Below are 13,336 nucleotides of genomic sequence, written 5' to 3' on the forward strand. Positions count from 1 at the left end.
GCTGTGGTTTTAATAGATTGGGAACCACAAAGCAGAGTGCCCCTGCAAAATGTCTGCCTTTTGGAAGTACCGGTATTTGGATTTGGAAAACAACGACTTTTAAAGTCTGTAAATTTTATTACTAAATTACGTGGTTGGTCTGCATTCAGCACTACACTGAAATGGGATTTTATTTGCCTCTTAGGTTAATTTAGTGCTCTAGTTAGGACTATATATATTCTACCTTTTTTTATTTTATGTGCCTGGGCTTGCACACCACGGGTATTCTCCCATCCAGATTTCTGAAACACCCGCTGCGCATAAACTGGGAATGAAGGAGCTAACATCAAAGAGGCGTGACTCACTGACAGCTGAGGGTGGCTTCAAATCATAGAAACATGGATTTTTCCCAATACTATTTGTGAATGGATTTAAAATCCATGCACCAGCGGATACAGCGTGTTGTCGGCCATTTGAGTGCGGACCCCCCCACCCGGCTGGCAACTTAGGATAGCATGCTTTTATTCTATCAAATAAAACCAAAAAATTGAATTATTCAGAATAAAGTGCTTATGATTCACAGTTGGAGGTTTATCTACCCACCATGCTGGAGTCTAGATGAACGGTCGCCAAGCTTTTTGCGACATGAGCTGGTTTCACTTATACATACAGTACTTTGACAAGCTGGCATTCAAGTAAAAACAAATGATTAAATATGCAACTCATGATTACGCCATTTTGACAAATGTAGTTCTTGTAATTGGTGGGAAGGTTTGTTCCCAACATCAATCCGGTCCCATCGAGGGGTAATTCTTGTTTTCTTTCAAAAAGAACTTGAAAGGTTTGTCTTCTAATACTGTCCTGGAAACGTGTGAATCTCTCCCTGCAATTGTCACCGAGGATCATAAACAAATGGCAAAAATGTCTGCTTCAGCGATTTTTTTCCCCCATGTTTAATTAGAAATGTTTTCAATGAACAACATACAACAAGCAGTGACAATCAATTTCTGGCAGTTGTCGGCTTACCACTGTCACCTTGACACACAAGACAAAACATGCACACACACACACATCCAGAGGAAGAAACAAAAAACAAAACAAAACAAAAAAACGGGAAAATTAAAATCACAACGTAAAGAACTGTACATCAATTTGTACATTTGTATACTCTGCATGTGTACAGTTTCCAAAAATATATACTATACATATTCCCATACATACATATATATATATATATATATATATATATATATATATATATATTTTTTTTTTTTACCAAAGTCCACGTATACATCAAATGATGACTGAAGGAAAGGAATAGGGGTCTAGCTTAATTTCAAGTGTTCTAAAATTGGCTTCCATGCAATGCAAAACTTTTGGGTGTTCCCTGATACCTCATATCTTAATTTTTCTATGTGTAACACTCCTATGAATTCCCTAAGCCAAGTTTCAAAGTGGGGTGGGACGTCAGACTAATTTTAAGATACACCTTTTGGCTATTATCATGCCATAAGCAACCACAAAAGTCTTACCATGACCCAATTTTTTGCTACAGCGATTTAATCCTTAGATAAAAAATTACTGCTCAAACGCTGTAATAGATTACTCACAGCATTATTATTGAAATCATAATTTCCAGTTAGCAGGTGACTCTTCTGGCTGTACAGCTGAGCTTTCATGTCCATATATAGTCGTGTGCCAAAATGTTGCCATACCGCAGTTTTTCAATTTAAAAAAAAAAAAAGAAAAGAAAAAAAAAGAATGAAAGAATGTCTACTATAAGTGGACGGAAGTATGCAACTTTTCCCTTTCACACATACAAGAGAATATAGCCCTTACAGTACTAAATGGAATTTCTAATACTGGGCATGATAATTGTCTTTTTGTCCGAAGTTATTTCCTCAGGGAAGTCATAAATGGTAGGGCAAGTTGGCTGTAAGGACAAATGAAATACTTTTGCAGTGTGTGCACAATTGGTATGCTGTTTTCTTTTTCCTTCCTTCTCAAAGAAAGGAAAAATTCTTCATATTAAGTGAGTAGGCTGGAGTAGACAATTAAAGATAAGAACTGGGATACCAAACTAGGATGATAATAGCTACTGGTAGAAATCTTCACACTTCAAACACCTTTAGACAGTTATTACAACTGTAGAGTCTAATAAGATTCCAGCAATATTTGTATGTGCAATTAGAATGTTATGTTGAAAATTGCAGCTGTTCAGACCTGCGCCAAAATATGGTTCTTCTTTGCTCCGTGCAACACATTTCTACAAATTATGTAGTATTGATCGAACAAACCAGCCAAAATGGATGAAATCACAACCTCTGGCCTTTCGTGACTGGCAGAGGTAATAATGTATTATTGACACTGTCAGAGGTAAGAATTTCATATACTGTCAAATGATAATTAAAGTGAATAACATTTAAAAAAAAAAATAATAATCCAACTGGGGATGTTTGTTTCAAAGGGGGCTTAGATGTTAACCAGTAACTAGGTGTTATTAACTGGTATATAGTGCATTCCTTATACAACATATGCTTCATGTACTGCAAAGGTACAATATTTGAAAAGCAGTTAGAGTTAAAGAGATTTAAAAGCAAAGTAAATAAATAAAATTACTAAAGGAGTGTTGAATGCAAAAGCAAGATTTTTCAATACATGATTTTAAAAATACTTTGAAAAAAACCTTAACCATCGGTATGAGAAAAGAGTATGTTTATTTATGTATTTATTTATTTATTTTTAATCTGGATTTAAATTTGTTAATAATAATTAGAAATAATAAAAAAATAATTTCTATTTTGACTCTGATAATAAAAGATAGTCGCAAATCAGGGGACCGTGTACACAAGTACAGAGAAAAACACGCTTTATTAGAAGGGGGATTTTGTGGGCCATAATATATACGTGTGCGGGTTATTCATGGGTTTTTATTCTATATTGAATGGTGGTTGTGAGGCTTGAGGTGCTTCTTGTTCTTGTTGTTACATTTTTTATTTATGTATTTATTTTTTTACCTACACAAATGGATGTGTGAATGCGTACTATTCCTCAACATGCTTTCCATGATGCTAACTTTTGGCTAGAGTGCTTGAAAAAGACAAAAAAAAAATCACAATGAAGTTTTCTGACTGAAAGTTGCTGAATTTGAACTTGAACAAGGTTGACTGGATGAACTATATTGCAGTTGTACATAAACAGAACTAGTGCTGTCACTATTGAATATTTTTAGAATTGATTAATCTATTGATTATTTCCATCGATTGATTATTCTGATTCATTTTAATTTTGCATTAAAGTGTATTGCAAAAGCTTTTTTTCCCTGATTGTGTTTATTTCGTACTTCGTAATGGGGGATTGATGTTGTACTGCAGGGGTGTCCAAACTATAGCTCGGGGGCCATTTGCGGCCCGGCGTCCATATTTTAGTGGCCCGCGACATATGCTAAAAATGGCATTTGACTAGAGTTCAAATAAAATAAAAACAAAAATGTTTGGAGATGGTCAAAGTAAGAAGGCAAGGGGTGGAAAAACACAGATGCTATTAAAGGTTATTTTAGTTAACTAAAATTAACGAAAAAAAAAAAATTCAAAAAACAATTTCGTTAACGAAATAAAATAAAAACGAAGATGCTTTTTAAAAAAAGAAAACTAAATGAAACTACATTGTATGTTTACAAAACTAACTAAAATAAAACTAACTACTGTATTATTATAGCAAACATGTCCTTCATTTTAATCTTTGGTAATTAATTTAGCGCATGAGCCTTTGGGGATGATTTTAAATGTGATTTTTAGTAAATTTATTTTGATATAAACTGGAATAAAGACGTCGTGCCCATGGTGTTTTTTAAATATTGTGCACAATACTACGCATTAAAAAAAAAAAAAATACAAATAAAACTAATACTGAAACTAACTAAACTAAAATTAAGCATTTATTAAAGAACTAAAACTGATTTAAAAAAAAAGCTAACAGAACCACCGTGAAAACTAATTAAAACTAACTAAATTTAAAAAAAATAAACTCAAAACAAAATAAAAACTAAAATGAAAAATTCCAAAACTATAATAACCCTACTGCCATATTACAAATAAATTGGGTTATATACTGTAGCATTTTTTCTAAATATGCAAAAGCATAAATAAATTATTTACACCATTTTTAGGACTAAACACAATTTCTCTTCATAACATTATGTAGCCCTCGCGTCCTTCTGATTTTCTGTATGTGGCCCTCAACTGAAAAAAAGTTTAGTACGGACCAAACCGTCATTGTTTACAAATGTCTTATTTTGATTCAACAAAGAAGATTATCAGTCTTCTTTCATGAAGGAGTACAGAAATCAGTGAACAATTACTGTTATATGCTGAAATCAGAGGATTTGTACATATAAAAAAAATAGCTCCAAATGATTACTTGATTATTAAAATAGTTTGATAATCAATTACTTGTTGATTAACCAATTAATTTTGACAGCTCTAAACTGAACTGATTTTTTTTTTTTTTTTTTTGTCAGCCTTGGTTGTGATGTCAGCGGTTTATCATCAACTGTCCCAGTGAGTGTCTATATCAGGGAAAAATAGTCACTGTTTTTCTTTGTTTTATGCCCCACAGGTGTGTAACCCAGGGGATGGTGTTAAAGGCATGTCGATGTCGATGACCAACGTTCACTCTCAGACAAACGGGCAGCATTCGCAAAGGTGCAGCGTGACTCCCAGCGCCTCCAAGCACGGCTCGATTGGATTAGAGGACCTGTCAGGCGGCTCAAAGAAGAGGAGTGGAGCAGGAGGAGGGAAGGACGTGACAACTCCTTCATCCAACTCTTCCCTGCCGGACTGCTCCACGGACACATCTGTACTCAGCCAGCACTGGACAACAGCTGGAGCTGAAGAACAGGTGAAAGCGGGTGAGGAGAGAGCTCGAGCCAGCGTCTCCTCACCCGTTGCCACCAGCTCACTAAGCAGGCCAAAGCGGAAGCCCGCTCCGGTTAAACCAGGGTCGTCTTGCTCAAACACATCAGCTGCCCTGGAAAATCTCCCTAGTGCGACCCCTCGCCCTTCTTCCGCTTCTGCCTCGGCCGCCTCCTCCACTCTCCCCTCTCTTTCCACTCCAATAGATTTCCTCAACACCAACCGCAACAATTCCACCTCACTTAACCAAGGCCAGCCTCCTCCCGTCGCCTGCCCCAGTCCACTTCCCACCGTCCGCTATCGAGAAACACCCGTCCTGCGCCGGGCTCCTCGCGCCCACACCTCCTCCGCTGCCAAGTACCAGACTCTCCCTGTGGAGGAGGGAGGGAGGAGCCGGCCGAGGAGGAGGTACTCCCTCAGTGAAGGAGGCTCAAAGACTCTCTCGAGTCATCGAGGGAACGCAGCAGCGCCAAAATTAGGACGTATAGTGCGGGACAAAAGGAGTCAATCAATGAGTGGAATGGTCCTCTCTAAAGAAGGAGAGGGAGACTCTGATAGGGGGCGCTGTGATTCTGACTGGATCTTGGAAAGCACGGTTTAAATCTAAACCAGACAACAAAATACACTATAACTATTGTTGTTGATTTTTGGTTATTTTGAGTGTGTCTGAGTTGTGTTTGTCTGTGTGAGTGAAAGGTAAAGTGAGGCTGCGACGTGTGAAGATTTGTGTTCATTTTTGTGTGTGAGCATGGACAAGGATGAGTGTTGTTTCTGGTTGACAAAGGGACGACTTCTTTTTAAAGCATTTATTTTTTTCTCAAAGTTTCACAGCAATTTTTTTTCTCAGAGTTTTTGTTTCCACTATGAAAGTTTTTGTATCTGTTTCAAAGTCTATCATTCAGCAAGTGGATATCTGGCCTTGTCTTGTTGCGTCCTCAACTTGTCCTGTTGGTTCCACTTTATAGCACAAAAAAAATATATATATAAGACGGTGGACTCACCACATAATTTTCACTTGATCTGCAAATAACACAAAAAGGGAATTCTCACTGGGGAAAAAAATGAGAATTAAAAAAAAAAAAAAACTCCAACTGCACAGTCCACCATTGAAGAGTCGTTCAAGAGTGTGACGTGGTGTGACCACACAGTGGCAAGAGATAGCAGTCGGTGCCTTCTTTTGCACAAAGATACTCTAACTGGAAGTAGCTCTCGGACAGAGGAAGACCGAAGTTTTCACGCAGCCTTTCTTACCTTCTGAGAAATAGGTGGTGTTCCTTGGCAAATAGACTGAATATCTAATGGAGACTTTATGGACCTCGTATGAAATTGATATTTTTTAAAGGGAAGAATATTAAAACAAAAAGCAAAAAAAAACATGAAAAAAAAAAAAGCAAAAGCTTTTCACTGACATTGGTATACTTCAGCTTGGGTCAATCACATGTTCCCAAAAAGCTCATGTACAGAAGAAGACAACATGTACTGTGTTGCTATGTTGTGTAAAATAAAAAAAAGGTTGAATTGAAAACTTCAGGTGTCATGGTTGGAACAAAGAGACGTTATGCATTAAAGTATAATATACTTCCTTTTTCAGCTGAAGACTTCCAGGATACTCTTTAGCCCACATCCCACTCAGGGGTGAATGTTTGCGAGTGTTAGCCCATGTAGGGAACGTTGATTCTCTTGACAGTGTTCGTTCAAGGTCGCAACGTTCACTAAACGTTCGCCAACAGTTTTAATGTATTATCTTGTTGCAACATGAACATGTTCAAAATTTCTTGTGACAAGAAAAAAACAAAACATTTGGTGAACGTTTAACAAACGTTCTTTGAACGAACACTGGCAAGAGAATCAACATTGCCTACCTTCGCAAACACAAACGTTCACCTCTTCAGTAAAGAGGTGAGCAAAACTGTCGTTATCGGCCCGTCATTGACGGACGGACGCCTGCTTCAGTTGGTGCTCAGTCCGTGTATTTTTTCGAACATAAAGCATTCGCTGAAAACGCGGAAGCATTTGCTGAAAGGTGGACATCCATCAATGACGGACAAATGTAATGATGCTTCAGCCTTAACTGATTGTGTATGTTGTTGGTGGCCATGTTGCACCATTCATCAAGATTGCAATCTTTTCCTAAGATCCCAAATAGTGGGTACCAAATTTCTTGTTCACGTACTCTAACACAGGGGTTATCAACAGTTTTGAAACTGAAGGCCTTAACTCACTGAGCTCTGAATGTTGCAAATGTTGAATTGGTGTCTGTCATTTTGTGATATTTTGCGACATTTTAGCGACAACGCACAAATTAACCTGAAATTTGAGTCAAATTGACCCACATAACGAATAAAAATGACGATTTTTTTTGTTTCCTTTTTATTGGAAGATGTACCAGTAATTATTGGACATTTTTGTCCAGCGATGGCGTGGTGCACGCACACAACAAGGCCCTATTCATTATGGACTTAATTCCTGGTCTATTGTGATATAAAAATGTGTTATCAATTGTTGCCCAAATTTAGATCATACTCCTACACATCTCAAGTTTCATATTCTTCCTTCGAGAAAGAAAGAAAGAAAAAGGACAAGTGTTGCGAAAGTAACTGGCAAACACAGCCAAACCCGTTGTGTGTTCAACTGCTCCATTACGGTTGTATATGTATAAAAACCGTGACCAACTGTCCCTAAATTTATGAGTACATGTACCGCATTTTCCGCACTATAAGGCGCACCTAAAAGCCTTCATTTTTTTCAAAAGCTGACCATGCGCCTTATAATCCAGTGCGCCTTATATATGGATCACTATTGAGCTGCAACAGGTCTCGCTGTCAAGACGCTATCAGTGACCCTGCACGATCGGTGACACGCATGCGCAGAAGATCCCGCCATCTTGGATCACTAGCTAATACTAATACTTCACCACAGAGAAAATAATAAAACAGCTGTTTATTCATTTTGGGAGTGAATGGAGTTGTCAGAAAGCTGGTTTGGAATCTATTAATAAAGTTTGACTGACCTATCTGGCTGTTTTGTTGACATTCCCTTTAGCGCAGCACCATCTAATGGATGCATAACGTAACCCCAGCCTCTACTTTAGCGACTTTATATGGAAAAAGTTTTAAAATATGTCATTCATTGAAGGTGCGCCTTATAATGCGGTGTGCCTTCTAGTGCAGAAAATACGGTACCTTTTCTGACTTATGTCCAGGTAAATGAGAAAATTGTGCATTTACACTACTTCTCCACAAAATGAACCACATTGAAATTTTGCATGTTTGGCTGACGTCATCCCGGTTGCACCTTGGTAGTAGATCACATTCCACAACATCTGTTTGCTTGGCGATGAAGTTTGCAGCTGTTTTGGCATGTGCATGTCTTAAAAAAAAAAAAAAAAAAAAAAAAAAAGTCAGGCCCACAAAGTCTGAATTGTTTGATACATGTAAAGCACAGTACACTTATTCCATAGATGTTAGAAGAGCGAACATGGGTCCGACAAAACTGCTCTTTGCTCATGTGTCATATCCGATATAGATTCCTACCACCACTTACACACAACTTGGAAAACCCCATATTACTGGAGGCCAGCAGGAGACGGAGGAAGGGGTACCCCGGCAATGCACCTTAAAATGGAACTGGCCCAGTGTGAAAGAACCAACACTCAATGCACATGCATGGATGAACTGGATAAAGATTTTTTGCTATTTTATTTATGTTCCATCTGTGACTGCCGCTATCTTGTTGCTAGACAACAGGATGACAAAATTACCGTAATTCCTTCTGCTTATCTGCCAACATTTTAAAGACATGAACACAATGTAAGTCTAAAAAAAAATGCCCTCAACTACATTCATGAAAAACATCCCACAGGACATGCTTCCTGGGTTTTGACTACTCTTGCTTGAGAGTTGAAATACTGTCACTGATGCACAAGAGTGTCGGAATAAACACTTGTTTCATGTAAAGACATCGATCCAGTTCATACATTATATGCATGGTTGCAGATGGCACTGGTGACATTCCCATGAGATTAATAATCAACCTGATTTATTCCCCACTTAACACCACATAAGGTTACCCTTTATCTCGAGATGAATAGATTTGTGCCACAAGCACTAGAAAGTGGCTTTTGAACGGGTAAACTTGTGTGACCAACAAGAGAATTCAAAAAGGATTTGTGCTAGTTTCTTGCCACTCATCTATGCAACTGATAGACAACATGGTAGTCATTCACGGTGCTTAATTAAATAAACCCGCACTGAGTGAACAGTAATAATATAAAAGGGGTGGACACAAATCTACTACACTACGGAATAATTAACAGCTAACATTAACAATGAAAACATCCTTCTTTGCAACTATTTGCACAATGCCCCTTGGCATGCTGGGAATTCCAGCATCAACATCCTCCTACACGAGCACACAAGGATTTTGGTGTGCACAAAAGTGTGTATGTAGTTTTTGCAAGAATTCAGTTGACATCAGCATTAAGGGTTGGAATTGTGAGTTTAGATCACCAAATGCTCACCACTCACTCAGGGAACAGATCAACAACTGAACAAATTTCACCCCACTTGTGTGACAATCAGTGGAACTTTAATTATATTATAAGCAAAGATAATTCTTTCTTCACTTTTCTCCACACACTCAATCTTATCTACTCGCTCGCTCTCAAGCATGTATTCCCCCTGCCGTTAAACTCACTGCTGACCACAGGAGGTATATTTTAATTCAATTTCAAAGTCTGTTACGGGCGGCCTTGATGGTCAGCCTGCACTTCCTTTGACTGCCATTAGGAGCTTCCATTTCTTTTTGACTACCTGATTATTTACATTTGGTATCAATTAGACATCAGGGGATAAATTGGAGAGTGGTGAGGAAGTGTTTCTTTTGACACAGCACGGCACATTGTCAGTGGTGACGTGTATCTATTTTTGTATTAACCTTTTGTCCTTTTTTCCCCTCTACTTTTCAACAGCTGCCCAACTCTGGTTGTACTCGTGAGTTAGCATGCTGGAGCTTTTCTGGTTTTAGTTTGGGCTGGTGACCGCCGGTAGCCGCATTCATTCGTTGGTTCTTTGTTAGTCTTGATTATTGTCTTTTTCTAGGTTAATCAATTTTGAATCGCTACTGCCACCTTCTGATGAAAAATTAAACTGCAAGCTGCCTTCTTCACTAACACAAGACGCACATGATGCCACATCCGCAGACAGAGCTTGGGGAATTCAAAACCGAAACCGATCTAAAAACTATTGGCCAGAGGCTTACTTGAGTACCCATTGTGAACAACTAAGGTGTTAATCTACTTGGCGGCCGTGGCTCAGGGTGTAGAGATGGTCATCCAGTAACCTGAAGGTTGGCTGTTCAAACCCCGCTCTCCCCAACAAAGTCATATGTTGTTGTGTCCTTGGGCAAGACACTTCACACACATTGCCTCCAGTGCCACTCACACGGGTGTCTGAAAGGTGCGAATGTTTGGTGGGGTCAGAGGGGCTGCAGCCGCACTTCCGTTAGCGTGCCCCGGGGCATTGTTAAAAATATATTTGTCGACGTGGGCATACAGTATGCATCTGGCACGTAAAGATGATCGGAAAATCACGTCCTTGGAAAAATTTGCAACGTATAGATAATCATCATATCATTTAGTATAATGAGACGGCAAGCCTTGATGTACGCTAGATAAAGTAACCGTGCTCAGGCGCTAGCCATTTTGGTGCCCTAACCATAAATGTTTTGTGGTGCCCCCCCACCCCAACACTCCGTCCGCACACCCCATCACCCCTCCCCTGGTAGAAATGAACAATATCTGAGTATTTGTCAGTTTTCCTTTATTAAACAAAATAACTTGTAAGTAGGGCTGGGTTTGAAATATCGATATATCGCTATCATATCGATACACCTTTTCATATCCCAATATCGATACATAAAACCATGTATCAATATATCGACCCCCCCATTTTTGTCAATTTATTTACACAGCCTGTGCTGTGGTTGTAATTTATTTAAATTATTATTTATTGTTTTTATCAGGCCATGTTAAATGAAACAGATTAATGTAACTGCAATGGATTCAATTCCTAATGTAAATATTCATATTCTTACTAATGCATTAAATTAGAGCAAGAAGTTTCTACTCTTTGCAGCATTGGTACTTTTGACTGTCTAAAATATGTGCTGCATGAATTCCTCAACTGAATCGAAAATCGTTGTGAATCATGAATTGAATCGGGCCCTTGTGAATTGAATTAAATCGATTCTGGAAATCTGAATCGATACCCAGCCCTACTTGTAAGTGTCAATATTGAAGTTTTAAAAATGTTCACAAAAATAAGTGATAAATAATAAGTCTTTCTAAAACTAACAATGACACCAAATACTCAAACAAATAAAGCTAAATGAATTAAAATAAAACTCAATGCCACTACTATTAACAATTTAACATCTAGAAATAAACAAAGTGCAAGCAAGTTAGTAGAGGCCCTACAGAGGCACATGTCTCAATTTCTGGGCTGCAAAATCGGCTATCAGGTCATCAAATTCAATCATATTCAAGGACGCATCTGTTGAGGAAGGACGCATCTGTACTTGCTCCTGCACTCGCTCGTGAATCTAACTACTTGTTGATTTTTGCATTGGGATTTTTAACTACATTGTTGCAGAATGCCGGGCGGAAAAAGAGCTGACGAGATTGAGGAGATAAAATCTTTTCTTAAAAAACTCAGGGGAATGGTTGCCGAATTACTTGAAATGAAGAAGAGCATTGAGCCACTTCTTCAGGAAATACAGCAATTGAAGAAAGAGACACAGGAAAAAGATCGACGCATTGTTGCCTTGGAACAAAAAGTGGATGATTTGGAACAAAATCTTCATATCAACGATGTGATAGTCACCAGTATCAAGATCAAGCCGCGCCGTGGCCCTTTGAGAGCTGCGGCTAGCACGAGCACGGAAGATTCTGACCAATATTCAGGGAACGAGACTGTGGAACAGCAAGTGACACTTCAACTCAGAGATTTGGGATTAACTGTTGATCCTGCGCACATTCAGATGTGCTTTTCGCTTCCAACTGGAGGGACACGACCACCGGCAGTTCTGATCAGGTTTGTTGACAGAAAGAAAAAGATTGCTCTTCTGAGAGACCGTCACAAGGTTCGTGGGAAACATGTCTACATCAACGAAAACCTCACCAAACGAAATGCTGACATCGCCAAAAAGGCTCGACAAATGAGAAAGAATGGACTTATCGAAAGCACGTGGACAAAAGACTGCCGAATTTTTATTCAAACTAAAGATAACTCTAGTCAACTAAAAACACGAATCGTGAAAGGAGCTGAGGAATTGGCAGCGCTTGAGAGACAACAGTAATTCACAATATCACAACAACAACAACAACAACATCACTAATTACCCAAAGCTGGAGTCGTATATGATTATTTGCTGACTTTGCCAAGGCTAACTCTTGTTTATACACCTGCATTGATAACATGTATTGCTGTTCCCGTTTGAATCTAAATATTGTCTGGCTCGAATTCCGTTTGGACATTTGTACTAACAGTCAAGGCTACATGATAAGGCTGTATTGTGGCTCCAATGAATCTGCTGTCAATACGCAAAATGGGGGTTGGTGGTCTGGTTCCTGGAATGCAGCTGGCGTGGGCCGCTCTGCTGGGTGAGCTAGGCTGGGCAGCGCACAGGAGTCATCAGATCCACAACATGCTAGCAACCAGTGGTGCTACCTGACCAGAATTGAGTGATGAAATTGCTTGAATAGCAATGGGCAGAATGCAAGCCGATCTACTCTTCTGGAAAGCACAACATGTGTGAAAGCTGATCCGAGGTCAGCGAAGACCCTACTGGTGAAAGAGAAGAATTGCGCTTGCCTTGGCTGCTCGCCTGGCGGGGTGGGCCTGCTGGTGGCGTCTGGGGACCGATTTACCAGTGCCAAATGACTGGGACTAGCCACAATCTACACACGGACATTCAAGATGAACTGAGCGAGCAGTGTTTGGGATAGTATGGGATGGATAACGATAAAAATTAATGACTATTCTAAATAATGTATATGGTTGATGCGTTATAGTAATGGGTCGATGGGGACAGGTCTCGAATAAGCTTCGGCTTCTACCCGTCAGCCCTTCTTTCGGATGTCAATGTTGCAAATGATGTGATGTGATTGATGTAAACTGTAATGTGTCTGAAAGGAAAAAAAAAAAAAATGAATAAACCAATCATATGACAGCTTTTGTGCAATTTCCGCATTTATGAAATGCTCCTTGAACATATTGAAGCATTGATCCTGTATTCAGAAATACAAGACAATATTCAGGGATTCTACAATGAAATATGGTTTTGAACCAACCATGGTACAAACATTTTCTAAATTGATTAGGATGATGGTATTGTGCCGGCCTATATTTAAAACACAGGTACATGAAAATTTTAATAATCTACCT

At 38.9% G+C, this 13,336-nt stretch overlaps 1 protein-coding gene across 2 annotated transcripts in view; it reads left to right on the forward strand.

Annotated features, from left to right (window-relative positions):
* The window catches only part of lrfn5a (leucine rich repeat and fibronectin type III domain containing 5a), a 159,512-nt gene extending 153,099 nt beyond the window's left edge, over nucleotides 1-6,413 (forward strand). The window contains exon 9 of one of the 2 annotated variants that reach the window (XM_077539419.1): nucleotides 4,597-6,413. In XM_077539419.1, coding sequence (XP_077395545.1) covers nucleotides 4,597-5,493 — 897 coding nt within the window. In that variant the 3' untranslated portion in view covers nucleotides 5,494-6,413. The remainder of the gene's footprint in view (nucleotides 1-4,596) is intronic. The other variant, XM_077539418.1, reaches the window with a different exon arrangement.
* Nucleotides 6,414-13,336: the final 6,923 nt, after the last annotated feature.

Source organism: Festucalex cinctus, chromosome 12 (genome assembly GCF_051991245.1).
Source record: "Festucalex cinctus isolate MCC-2025b chromosome 12, RoL_Fcin_1.0, whole genome shotgun sequence".
In the NCBI taxonomy this organism is placed as follows: domain Eukaryota; kingdom Metazoa; phylum Chordata; class Actinopteri; order Syngnathiformes; family Syngnathidae; genus Festucalex; species Festucalex cinctus.